This window comes from Geotrypetes seraphini, chromosome 14 (assembly GCF_902459505.1).
Source record: "Geotrypetes seraphini chromosome 14, aGeoSer1.1, whole genome shotgun sequence".
NCBI lineage: Eukaryota > Metazoa > Chordata > Amphibia > Gymnophiona > Dermophiidae > Geotrypetes > Geotrypetes seraphini.
The window spans coordinates 24,969,651-24,983,677 of record NC_047097.1 but is presented as its reverse complement, the minus strand read 5'-3'; the positions used below and the strand labels follow the sequence as shown (position 1 = coordinate 24,983,677).

Genomic DNA, 14,027 nt, shown 5'->3' with positions numbered 1-14,027 from the left:
AATTAAGAAAGCTTTATCAGTACCTCAGTGTAGAATAGATATATATTCCTAATTTGTATTGCTTACCATCAAAGAAAATTCCCAAGAATATACAGGGTGTGCGGCCTTTGATTATATTGGATCTAACCCTCCTTTTTATCAAGCTGCGGTAAAAGCTCCCACACTCATAGAATTCCTGTGAGCATTGGAGCTTTTACTAAGTGTGCTATGCTTTTGCTTACCTTTTGTTCTCAAGGTAGATGAGATACTATTTTGAAGGCTTATTTTAAGAAAAAAATATTTTTTTTCTTGTTAGAAATATCAAGTAATATAATAACACAGAAAATAACAGCAAAAAGACCTGTATGGTCCATCCAGTCTGCCCAGCAAGGTGGCCAGAGCTATATTTATCTGTACTTTAGACACAGGACAACAGTTATCTCTAGTTATATCTATAAAAGTATAAAATGAAAATGTTTACCATATATAATGTTGTAAGTTTTTATTTTGAAGCTGGAGCTGGTATGTATACTTTTACCAACTCCACCCAAAATTGCTTCTGATTCTGACTGAAGCATAACTACTGTAAAATATACATTTTTAAAAAGCTTAATAAAGATTAAACCTTTTCTGCTGAGCCTTTGAGAAAGTCACTATGAGAGCATATAGCATCTGTTGCAAGATCTGTAGGGGTTGGAATGCTGCTGGCAATCAAATTTGCCATAGTATTTGCAAAACCCTACATTTTAGACAAAATAATGTTGAATTCAAGATTTTCCTTTGTCCTTCTGTTTATATTACATGTTATTTTAAACTCAATACACCTCCAAGAAAGCATTTCAACCTAGCTGATATTTTGAGTTAGCAAAAAATTCTAGTGATTCTTTAAATACTTCGAAAACCCTAGGCATGATTCAGCCCTTGCTGAGAAATCACTTTAACATCTATGGAAGGAGAGGTAACAGCTACCAGTTGAACTTTACTAAGCCCACTCATTCTTCAAGGGTATAATTTGAAAAACAAGTCAAGCTGTGTGCATTGTGCTTCTAGAAAAAAAAATGAACGGACATATGAGAATTCAATTTCAGTATGCTACTGAAGACCAGGAATGGTTTTGGTAAAAGTTATCCTTAGAACATACTGGTTTCATGCAATGCATTTCACCAAGTATCTATGACTGACAAGTCATGGGACACGTTCCTTTGTAAAATAAACTATCCTGTATTGTAGTTTGAGTTTTGTTCCAAAATATTTTCAATTAACAGAATTAATTAACAACTGGATGTCATGCTCAAATTTAGGCTCATTTGAAGGTGCAAACATCCTTTCATTAATATTCAAAGAAACTAATCAAATGAGTGTGAATATTTTCTTCCTATCTGCAAGTCCTGAATCTTTAGCATGAATGGGCCTACATTACAAAGAAAAATAACTATATAAATACTCTACAAATGAGACAGTATTGTTTCATGAATCTTTGTTCACATCTTGAAGCTTATCGCAGTTTAATGTATATTTTCAGATGTTATAGTATTTTTTTCCTTTTGTTAATCACAATTGAATCTGTTATTTATATTCTGAAGTTTAAACTAACTGTGGTTAAATGAATATTCATGTATTTTCCCAATCTTCTTAATTTGTTATCCAGATTGTTTGTCTGAATCTTATTATGCTGATGCAATCTTGGAAGCCTTTGTAATATCGTTGTCTGTATACAGTCTCTTCCTTTGTAAACCACATTGAACTGTTTGTGGTATTGTGGTATATAAAAATAGTTATTATTATTATTTGAAGACTATAAGAGCCAAGAGGTAATATAATCTAATGAACCCTTTGTCTAATGCAGAGATTTATAATTAGTAAGGAGCTTTGAGAAATAACACTACAGCTAACAGTTTCAAAGGAGTTCAAATAAAAAAACTGGAAGTGTTGATACCTTGGGACCTGTTCCATGAAAATCAAACCCTTTTTACATTATTTCTGACCGCAAACCCACATCAACAAATAATTAGGGTTTCTGATTTTAGGTTTTAGCTGAAATATTGATAATACAACTCTGATGCAAAACAAAAAACAAATTATCCCAAAAAACAGCTATTTTAAGAAACACTAAAACACGCCAATTTTCCTATTGCCATTATGGCCAGATGATACCGCAGCAGGGATCACATCCAGGGCTTCTTAGCCTAGGTTGTACATATACACCTATAAAAATGTTTCCCTTTGGGTTGAGCTCTCCAGTACTCAGAAATTGCTAGAACTTAGACACAAGCCCAAAGATAGTCATATTGAAATAGTATTTAGTCATTGGCTGCCAGATAGTAGAAGGCTAAAGAAATTCAGAACAATTAAGAATACAATCTGCTGTCCAAGTTGTAGCTATGCTTGATCTCATTTAACTTCTGAGATCAGACAGACTAGGGTGGAGTGGCTGTAGCTAAGGCAGGTCAGTAACAGAAAAAAGAAAAGTGGTACTGTACATCTAAGAACTCTCACAAGAGACTTATCAAAGCGCAAGGCAAAATGGGAGTTCTCGGATTTAGAACATAAGAATTGCCACTGCTGGGTCAAACTAGTGGTCCATCGTGCCCAGCAGTCCGCTCACGCGGTGGCCCTCAGGTCAAAGACCAGTGCCTTAACTGAGATTAGCTATACCTGCATACGTTCTGATTCAGCAGGAACTTGCCTTTTTTTATTGAAAAATAATGCAATTAAAAACATCTAACTTATACAGTTGTGTACAAAACAATGCATTGACTCATTTTATATCTTATTTCATGACAAGTGCTAAAAAAATTTTAAAAGGTCTATGATGCCTAATATCTCATCCCTCCTATCCCTACTTCCCCCCCTCTCAACCCCGGTGAAAAGACATGTGCAGGGGATTCATAAGATGTGGGCAGAAGATTATATATCAATTAGGACTATCATTTTGGGAGTTAATCCAAATTTCATAAGCACTCCAAATGGTGCTAATTCAGTAACTGATTTCTCTGAAGAGCAGTTAATTTAGATATCTGTTGTATGTATTGAACTTTAGCCAATAATACTCGCAACTCTGGTAAATCTAACTGTTTCCAGGCAGACGCCAGGACAAGTCGACCTGCTGTCATTATCAAATGTATCCATTTCTGAGGTTTAAGAGCAAGGCGTCCGGCCCTTATTCAAGAGACAGCATTCCATGGTCTTAGGGATCGAAATGCCTAATACTTCCTCAATGAAGGAAATTACTTTATCCCAATAGATCTGTGCTTTACTACAATACCACCAGATATGTTTGAAGGTGCCTACTTCTATATATCCTCTCCAACATTTATCCGATCCATTCCCATACATAGCTCGCAATCGTGCTAGTGTATAGTATCAACAAAAAAACATCTTGTATCCATTCTCTATCATATTGCTGGCTATAGTACCATATAAAAGAGAACGCAATATTTTAAACCATTCCTTATCACAATAAGTTTTACCTATAATCTTTTCCCAGCGACGTCTATAATATACAATTCAGGCAGAGCTTAGAGGGATGGGACAAGGACATTTGTCCCTGTGCCATTCTCTAATGGGGATAATAGAAGGTATGTTGCTGGCAGTATTCAACTTATCACTCAAGATGCCTCCCCCACTCCCAGGATGTGCCAAGAAAATGATAAACACACTGGAGTTGTTGAATCTTCACCTGTCCCTCATCATATGCGGGAAATGGATTGTACAAGTCAACAAAATGACAGGCCCTATGGGAAGCAATTCTACAACTGTGCACCTATAAATAAGCAGCCAGAGGGTGCCTGGTAGGGACCTATTTTATAGAGGAACATAGGCACCTTCTTTCCTTTATAAAATGCTGATGTTAATTGCAAATAGACAAGGCTGTATTCTATAAGCTACATGTGTGAAGTATGAGTCCTACCCATGCCCTAGTCTCCTATCTGTATGCCCACTTGTAAAATACACATTAGGTAATATTATAAGCATTTACCAAATAACAGGTGGAAAATTAACATTTGCTCTCGTATGTGCACACATATACACGATTATTCTAATGAGTTACATGCACAATCAGTGCTTAAATGGTAGTTTATAGAGTTAACTCAACATGTATAAGAAGTAAATCAAACTAATATCCAAATTAAAATTACAAGATTTTGTTAAGTACAAAATTCATAAAACCAACTCGGTGAGACATAGGTTGGAAAATAGTTTAGGAGCATCCTGCTGTTACCATTTGAACTTGGAGAAGGGCAGATGGCTCTTGCTGGAGACAACAAAAGAGTCCCAGTATGTCTTTTCCTGAAGTAATGCAGGAAGGAGGTAAAGCTTTACTAAAGTAGGTTTGGAGCAACTAACCCCAAGTTTAAACCACCCAGTGTTAAACAGAACAACACCCACAGCCACACCAACCCCTCAACGAAAAGATGAAAGCAGTACCATTATTAGTTTATGCAGCCTTTCAGAAGGAATTACAAAGTAATTGGTTTCACGAGTATGCGACTCTTTATTAAATAAAAACTGCATATCATCATTATAACTAACGTTAAAGTTAACAAGAAAGTGTTTGCTACTGTTGCCAAAAAATCGTTGGGATATTTTTTTTCACCATAAAATATCGTGTCAAAATAGGCAAAGCTATTCACGTGGTAGTCACTAGAACAAGATCATAATTCACACACGGGAATAAGAAATAATCTTTAAGAAAATCTGTTTGGAGAGTTATGTTATTGGGAATAGAAAATGCATTTCCTCTGACTTGCAAAGAGCTCGGAAGTGCATGGGATTTGGAGTGCTATAGCAAACAGAGGAAATAAACACAGTAAAGCAAATAAATATACTGGATGCTAAACTGCAGGAGCGTCAATGCACATCCTGCAGCCAAACCATCCCCACCTGTCGCCTAGGACAAGAAATCCCCCCTCGCTGAATGAAAGTTTCCAAAGGCCAGTTTGGTCTCTGCAGGAGCATGCACCGCTCGGCCCAGGGCCCAAAGCCCCCGTCGCCCCACCAGACCCGGGGAAGTCCCTAAAAGCCGTTATTCAGCTGCAGCCTCAAAAGAAAACAGAGCGCTGCAGCTCGGCGGCTCTTACCTGGCTGGCCTTGTGAAACTGCTTCTTCAGCCCCGCCACCGACATCGTGGCTCCCGCGGACCCGCCTCCCCCCCGAGGCGAGAGACGAACGACGGGCACGAAGCGGAGAGAAAGAAATCGGTAAAAAGAGACCCCGCCCGACGGAGCTAGCGCCGGACCAGAGGTGACGTCAGCGCCCACGGCATTCCATTGGCCGTTGGTCCCGAATATGCAGATGAGGATAGAATTCCGAGAGTTGAAAGAAGGGGGTGTGGCAGGCCAGGACACGCCTCCGCCCCACCTCTACTTGGCTTTCCTATGGGTTAAGAGATTTACAGGCTACCTTCATTTTAGGCACATCTCTCTCATGCCTGTTCCTTAAGTAGAGCCTGAAAACGTGGACCACTAGCAAGCCTCCAAAACTGAGAAAGCACAGTTACTTACCATAACAGGTGTTGTCCAGGGACAGCAGGCAGCAGTCAGCAGTCACCGACAGAGCCCCCTAGCAGACGTTTTCGCAGACTTGCTTGAAGACCTTCAAGCTTGCGATTGGCATGCGCGTGTGCCCCTCCCGCCCAAACTAGGGCATGCATCTCCTCAGCGTAGCCTTAGTTCAGATAGCTAGCAAAGAAGCCAACCACGGGGAGGTGGGTGAGTTGCAAGAATATCTGCCTGCTGTGCCTGGATAACACCTGTTACGGTAAGTAACTGTGCTTTATCCAAGGACAAGCAGGCAGCATATTCTCAACATGTGAGAGACCTCTAAGCTAACCAGAATGGGATGGAGGGAGAGTTGGCAATTTAGGAGAACAGATTTTGCAAAACGGACTGGCCAAAATGGCCATCACGCCTGGAGAAAGTATCCAGACAGTAGTACGAGGTAAACATATGAACCGAGAACCAAGTAGAGCGAAGGAAAGCAACAGAAGCCACCATCGCTCTGATCTTGTGGCCCGTGACTCGACATGGCAGGGAGAGATCAACCTGAGCGTAACAGAAAGAGATACAAGCTAGAAATGGTCCACTTAGAAACAGAGCAACCCAAGCAATTAGGATCGAAAGAGAGGAACGGCTGGGGAGCAGAACGATGAGGAGCAGTGTGCTTCAAGTAGAAGGCCAGCACACGCTTACAGTCAAGAGAATGCAGAGCCACTTCTCCAGGATAAGAATGGGGCTTCAGAAAAAACACAGGAAGAACAATGGATTGGTTGATGCGAAACTCAGAAACAACCTTAGGCAAGAACTTAGGATGGGTACGGAGAACCACCTTATCATGATGGAAGACAGTGAAAGGTGGATCCGCTACCAAGGCTTGAAGCTCACTGACCAGACGGGCAGAAGTGAGAGCAATAAGAAACAACCTTCCAAATAAGAAACTTCAAGTGAGACCGCGCTAGCGGCTTGAACGGGAGTTTCATCAAGCAAGTAAGGACCATGTTAAGATCCCAAACCACAGGAGGTTTAAGGGGCAGATGAACATGGAAAAGGCCCTTCCTGAAGCGGGAAACCACAGGATGAACAGAGATAGGCTTCCCGTCAAACGGCTGATGAAAAGCAGCAATGGCACTAAGGTGGACTCGAACCAAAGAGGACTTGAGTCCAGCGCCAGACAAGTGTACCAGATAGTCCAAGACAGCAGATAAGGAGGCGGACAGCGGCTCCTGCTGTCGAGTAGCACACCAGGAAGAAAAGCGGGTCCACTTCTGATGGTAACATTGGCGAGTGGACTCCTTCCGAGATACCTCCAGGACGTCCAGCACAGGCTGTGTGAACTGGAACGAGGGCATTAAGTCTCAAGGAACCAAGCCGTCAAGTGCAGAGACTGAAGGTTGGGATGAAGTAGAGAACCTTGACTCTGCGTAAGCAAAGAAGGAAAAACAGGCAGAAGAAGAGGCTCCCTGGAACTGAGTTGCAACAGAAGGGAGAACCACGGTTGTCAGGGCCACCGAGGAGCTATCAGAATCATGGTGGCACTCATGGACTTGAGCCTGACAAGAGTCTTCAGAATGAGGGAATGGAGGGAACGCATACAGAAACAGGTTTGTCCAGTCCAGCAGACAAGCATCCGCCTCGAGCATGAGAGGGGTGTAAACCCTGGAGCAGAAGTGGGGCAAATTGTGATTGAGGGGGGACGTGAACAGATCGACGTCCGGAGTCCCCCAACAAGCAAACACCTGATGCAGGGTCAAGGAATGGATGGACTACTCGTGAGACTGCAGAAGATGACTCAACCGGTCCGCCAGACAATTGTGCTGGACCTGAATGTAGACCGCTCGAAGGAATATGTTGCGGCGGATGGCCCAATCCCAGAGCCGCATCACCTCCTGGCACAGGGACAGGGGCCCCGTGCCCCCTTGTTTGTTGATACAATACATGGCAACCTGGTTGTCCGCGCGGATCAGTACCACTTGGTCACAAAGCAGGTGACAAAAAGCCTTCAGGGCGAGGAAAATCACTCAAAGCTCCAGCAGATTGATGTGACAAGGACAGTCGGCACTGGACCAAAGACCCTGAGTGCGAAGACCATTCAGATGAGCCCCCCAAGCATAGGTCAACGAATCCGTCATGAGGACCTTCTGCAGAGGGGGGGGGGGGGGCATGAAACAAAAATCCTCTGGAAAGATTGGAAGAGAGCATTCACCAACGGAGAGACTTCTTGAACAAAGGAGTCACGACAATGAGTCGAGAGACAGGGTCTCGATCCTGGTTCCATTGGGACATAAGAGTCCATTGGGGAATACGGAGGTGAAGTATGGCAAAAGGAGTCACGTGAACCGTAGAGGCCATGTGACCAAGGAGGACCGTCAGGAGCCAAGCCGGGGCCAAGGACAGATGGGCCACCCTCTGGCATAAACAAACAAGGGCCTCCTGATGAGGCCGAGGCAGGTTCCGGAGAATTGTTTGCCAGAGAACCTGGTGCAAAGGCAAGTGCAGTGCCTCATGGGGCTGATGAGCAACACCCATTTCTGCCAGGAATTCCTGGGTATAACAGGACTCAGACTGGAGGTCCAGGTTCAAGGCCCTACCCATGTCAGAGATGAAACGAGTAAAGGAGGAGTTTCGAGAAGAAGATTCATCCTCCTGAGGATACCCCGAGCGAGATCTGGGGGCAGCCGAGAAAGAGGGAAAAATTTCCCTCGAATAGTAAGCCGGGGCCTCGGAGTCCCGCGAATGGGAGACCCAAGAGGCTCGACTAAAGTGTCTGGGGGGTGTCAAGGAACTACCCCGTGCAAGATGGACTGGGGAAGACCCTGGGGTCCGAGGAAACATCTGGCGAAGCCTCGGAGAAGACGGGGCAAAGGAAAATTCCTCCACCGGTTTCGAACAAGACCCCTTAGAGGCTGGCAGCCGCCTCGATGGGGAACATACACTAGAGTCCAACTCGAGGACAAGCGTGTGCCTGGAAGGTTTCGCGGTCGGAGACCTGCCCAGAAGGGGCAGAGAAGACTGGGGCTTTTTAGGAGGGGCAAGCCTCGACATAGTAGCGGGGGAAAAACAGCCCCCTGGCCGGGTCCCCCGAAAAGTCGCAGATGACTCGGGGGATGAAGAATCACTCGAGGGAACCCAGTGAGTCTTGCGGGCATGGCCTCAAGATACGAGGGGACGCTCAGGCTGGTCAGACCGAGACTGGGTCGAGACCGAGGCCAGAGGCGTCAAAATCGGGACCAGTTGGCTCACCACCGAGGAAAGCTGTGTGGTAAGTATAGCCTTAAGCATGTCCTCGAACCTAGGCACCGAGACCAAAGGAGGCTGGGTCTTAGGTGCAGCAGTGCGCTCCTTCGGGGGCGACCTCGAGGAAGAGTATTCCCTACGTGAGGAGGCACGCTTAGAGTGATATCTCAAAGACGCCAATGAGGCGGCGCTGACATGAGACTTCGAGGTAGACTTCTTTGCCGGCACACCTGAGGAGGAAAGAGGAGACTTACCCGAGGCTGGAGCAGCTGGAGCCTTCGAGGCTGACAGGGACTTCGAGGCTGAGGCACCCAAAGAGGGCACAGAGGCCGAGCTTGACGCCTGTCCCGCAGGATCCATGGGGCCAAAGAGTTGGAGAATCTTGGCCACCCTCCTACGAAGAGCCCGCAGTTGCAAAGTCGCACAACGGGGACATGACTCAGCGCGGTGTTCTGCACCCAGGCACTCCACACACCAACGATGAGGGTCGGTGATGAAGATAACCCAGTTGCATTTAGTACAGTTTTTAAACCGGAACGAGGCCGGGACATAAGAAGAAAGGAAAAGAAAGACACTGGCACAGCGACTCAACTGAAACTAACCAAAAAGCCACGGTGCAAGAGGGACAACGATATCATGCAATCAAGGGAGCGGTGCTTCTGGCTCCGCGGAAAACAGAAAACTGAGGCCACGCTGAGGAAACGCATGCCCTAGGTTGGGCGGGAGGGGCACGCACGCATGCGCGGACCAATCGCAAGCTTGAAGCTCAGTCAGTGACATTACCCCCACATGTTGAGAATATGCTGCCTGCTTGTCCTGGGATAATACTTTTTATTTATTTTTATTCAATTATACATATATTACAAGTACAACTACTTGTTAAAGAAATACAGAATCATATCTAACATTGAAACAAATCCCAGGAAAAATAAAAGAAACAACAATGATAACTTAGATTCTTCCTTAGACCCCCCCCCAAATTATTTATTGTTTGGGGGGGGCATCCAGAAATTAAAGAGAATAACAAAGTATAATATGAATTAAACAAGATCTTCATGAATTAAACAAAAGGCTTTAGCGGCTGATCCCTCAGTACTTTATTCTATGTTTCTAACCACACCACTGGATAACTTCTTAATGTCCAAAAAAGATCATAGATGTTCGTGCAGAAAAAAAAAATTTAACTCAAATATTTAATGACACTTACAAGGGTAAGCTAGCAAAAATGAGGCATCCAATTTCTTAGGGTTTCTTTTACGAAGGTGCGCTAGCGCGCACTACACACTAACGCCTCCGTAGAGCTTGTGTTAGTATTTTCCGTGTAGCGCGGGGGGGTTAGCGCGCGCTAAAAACGCTGGCAAAATCTGTTATCCTAAATTGCCAACTCTCCCTCCATCCCATTCTGGTTAGCTTGGAGGTCTCCCACATGTAGAGACTATACTGCCTGCTTGTCCTGGGATAAAGCAGTTACTTACCGTAACAGGTGTTATCCAGGGACAGCAGGCAGATATTCTCGTAATCCACCCACCTCCCCGTGGTTGACTTCTTTGCTAGCTATCTGAACTGAAGAGACACATGCCCTAGGTCTGGCGGAAGGGGCACATGTGCACCCCTTCCCTCGTACTTCTTTAACTCCAACCTGCTGCTTGTGCCAGCATCGGCCCTTCCTCTGGACTTGCACCTAGGAAGTGATGTCAGAGGAAGAGCTGATGCTGGCACGAGGTTGGGGTTGCTGCTCACGCCAAGAACGTTAAAGAGGTAGAGGGGAGGTTAAAGAGGGAAGGGGAGGGGAAGGGGCAAGTGCGTGGCAGGAGGGAGCAGGGAAGAGCGGATGGGGTGGAGGGTGGAGAAGAGGGCGGGGGAGAGGTGCCATCGCCCTGTGCGCCTCTCACCCTCACTAAGACAGTGACAGGACCACTGAATTTTGGATTTGCTTTGTGCCGCTGAGCAAGTAATCCAGTTGATAGGTCATTGACCAGTTCATCAGTACTGTAGTTTTGTTTGTCTTGACCACTGATGGTTCTCAAATACAGTGTTTCTTAGTGCAGTGCTTTTGACAGGAGTTTTTCACGACTGTTCCGTTTGAGATTTTGTTTATTTTCATCCAATTTGGGTTTGTTTTTTTTTAACTCTACGTACCATACATCTGGGACCCCTGAGGAAGAAGTGTTTTTTGAAACACAGGCCATGTCGGGTCCGGTACACACGAGAACAAGGACCAGTTTATTTTATATATTTGGTTATGTATGTTATATATGTATACAGTGGTGCCTCGCATAACGGACGCCTCGTACAGCGAACGCTGCGCATAACGAACTTTTTGTCTTGCTCCCTATAACGAACTTCGTTTCACACAACGAAGTCGCCCGAGGGGCCCGGGGGGGGGGGGGCGGAACTACTCTCGCCGCTTCCTAATGTGAGCCGGGAACAGCAGCACCCTCCTGTCTGAATGCAGTGTTCCATCATCTCCCTCCACCTTACCTTAGATGCCGAGTTTTCCGGCTTTCTTTTTCGGCCAGCCACACACTTTCAAAGAGCAGCACATGCGCGCATGCTCTGTTGTTCAATCTTCTCCTCTGACGCAACTGGAAACCGGAAGTTGCAGGAGAGGAGAACATTGATCAACTTCAGCAGCTGCGCGTGCACAGCTTTTTGAAAGCGTGCGGCTGGGTGAAAAAGAAAGCTGGCAAACTCTGCATATAAGGTGAGGTGGAGGGAGGGAAATGTAGGGCTGCAGAACGAATTATTTTGTTTTACATTTATTCTTATGGGAAAACAGGGCTGCAGAACGAATTATTTTGTTTTACATGTATTCTTATGGGAAAACGCGTTTCACACAACGAACGTTTCACATAACAAACTTGCTCCTGGAACGGATTAAGTTCGTTGTGTGAGGCACCACTGTATATGACTTTTATTGAATAAATTCCTGCACCTTGTACATTTTTCTGCAGTTTTGTTTTGTTCTTTTTGTCTCAAATACATACATACATAGTAGTAAATAGAAATACAACCCATATCTAATGATCCCTGAGAGCTGGTAGTTAATCTACATCACTGCCTGATCCCATCAAATGATGTAAAGCTTGAAGCTCTGTTTTTCGTTTCCACATTTTCAATATTACTATGACAATATTATGTTGAAAACCTGTGAATGAGAAGTGAAACTAATGTGTCATCTTTGACCTTTGTGAAGCTATTTGTAACTCGTAAAACTATGGGTCTCTTCTATAAACTGCGCTAGCATTCAGCATGGCTCTCTGCGCTAAAAACTGCTAACGCAGTTTAATAGAAGAGGGGGTATGTTTTCCATACAGAGTCTGGTGTGCTGGAATGCTCTTCCTTTGGACTTAAGGCTCCTACTTTTGACTCAATTCAGGAAAGGTGTGAAAACAGTCTTATGAGGTTATAAATTTGCCTGTGGTAGGTTTAATTGAATACCTTTTTTAGTTGTATGATCTGCTTTTTTTTTATTATTCTTTATTTATTGATTTTATAATTTTTGACAATATCAAAACACAAGAAAAAATACCATGTAAAACAAAATATCTCCATTAATGACATTCCAAATCATGATACAAAGGTAAAATTTACATTACACAGTATAGTTAGCCCACTATCTAATGGAGATGGAGCTGAAATTCGCTGAAATAAACCCGCAAATTAAATAACAAGGAAACCCAGAGGGAGGGCCCACTGCCCTTGAACAATTCCTCTCTGAACAGATTTAGAAGTAGAGTAAATAATTACTTATTATCCAGGGATGATATAAATATAGATAACGGCTGCGGCTCATAGAAAACATCTGTTCTCTTTATATACCAAAATGCACTTACAGGAGTATCTCAGAACAAAGGTTGCCCCTAACTGAATCACCCACGGTCTCAAAAATAAGAAACTGTTTTTTTTCTCTTCTGGGTCGGACGTGAAACATCTGGATACATTCCTATAATATTTGACAAAAAAGGAACATCCTTATATTTTAAAATAAACCAAAATAAAAACCAATTTTAACATCCATTCCCTATCAGAATCAATAGCAAACTGTATCAATAAAGTAGCTGAAACATGGGTCTCAGCTTCTGACCTCTCCAGGAAATTAAACAAATCCAAACTATCAGCAGATAAATTCTGCTGGTTGGGATTTTGAGACTTAACTCTCCTAGGTAAATAATATATTTTAAAGAGAGGTGGGTAAGAGGACTCTAAATGAAGTTTCAGAACTTCATTTAGATAACACTTAAAACATAGCTATTGCAGGCATGGAAAACAATTTTGGAAAGTTAATGATCTGCAGGTTACATCTCCTAATGGAGTTTTCCACCATTTCTTGCTTAGAATGAAGACTTGCACTATCTTTAACCCAAGTTAGTGCTTGCATTTCTAAGGATTTTATTCTGGTGTCATAGTCTTCTGATTTGTTTTCCAAAACTGAAACTTTATTCTTCAAATCCAAACTTTCAGAAAGTACTACAGTGCAGCATTGGGAAAGTTGCTGTATCTGGCTTCCCAGCGAGATTTGAAGACTGGAAATAGCCTCCCAAATTGACTCCATATTAAAGACTTCAGGTTTACGTAGGGGCAAAAACTCAGTTCTGGCACCCCCTGATAAAGCAATAGTACTTGCGTTTGCAGAAGAAATACTCTAAACAGCTTTTGTCTGCTTCTTTCTTCCATCCGGCTGCATTGCTGGCATAGCACACTCCTCCTGCCTCCTCTAAGAGCCAGATCCTCCGCCCTGCCAGACAGGTAAGAGGGCGTCCCGAACCATATTCGGCGTCGACTGCTCCTCCCCTATGCCTACTGCTCCTGATGCCACAGGACAAGCTGGAGGACTCCGTTCCTCCAGAGACAAGCTGCCACCCTCGAGAAAGAGCTCCCATGCCTCAGCTTGCGCGTTCCCTCCTGCTGAGGTTTAGTCATCCAGTTGCTGCGCTCATGGGCCATGCTGCACAAAAGAATCATCGGCCCAGTCTGCAGTAAATACTCCTCCGGGTAAACCCGGAGTTTCAATTTTCTTTTCACCATTGGCGAAATAGGAAATGTTCAAAGAGACCATTGCAACTTCAAGTTGCCATCTTTGCCAAGCTCCGCCCCTCCTAAAAAAAAAAAAAAATAAATAAATAAATTATCCAGTTTTTATGATGTTTTAAATTTGTTGTTTTTGTGGGGGGGGTTTTAGTTTTTGTCATATAGATTTTGTACTTTTTGTGATTGTCTTGTTTTTTGATTATGTATGTACTTTTCAAACTCGCTTAGCATTGTAGGATTTTCAGGATATAAATATTTTAAATAAATAAATATGGGTAAATAAGT

General features: G+C 43.7%; 1 protein-coding gene across 4 annotated transcripts in view; it reads right to left on the bottom strand.

Moving 5' to 3' along the window:
• SH3GL3 (SH3 domain containing GRB2 like 3, endophilin A3) overlaps positions 1 to 14,027 on the bottom strand; it is a 166,962-nt gene that overhangs the window by 110,330 nt on the left and 42,605 nt on the right. For 3 of the 4 annotated variants that reach the window (XR_004536985.1, XM_033920595.1, XM_033920594.1), the window contains exon 1: positions 5,061 to 5,192. The exons of the other annotated variant lie outside the window; for it this stretch is intronic. Coding sequence is in view for 2 of the 3 variants with exons in the window: in XM_033920595.1 (XP_033776486.1) it covers positions 5,061 to 5,105 (45 nt within the window). In the remaining variant the exon portion in view is untranslated. Of the gene's footprint in view, positions 1 to 5,060; positions 5,193 to 14,027 lie in introns of those variants that run through there. 4 annotated transcript variants of the gene reach the window in all.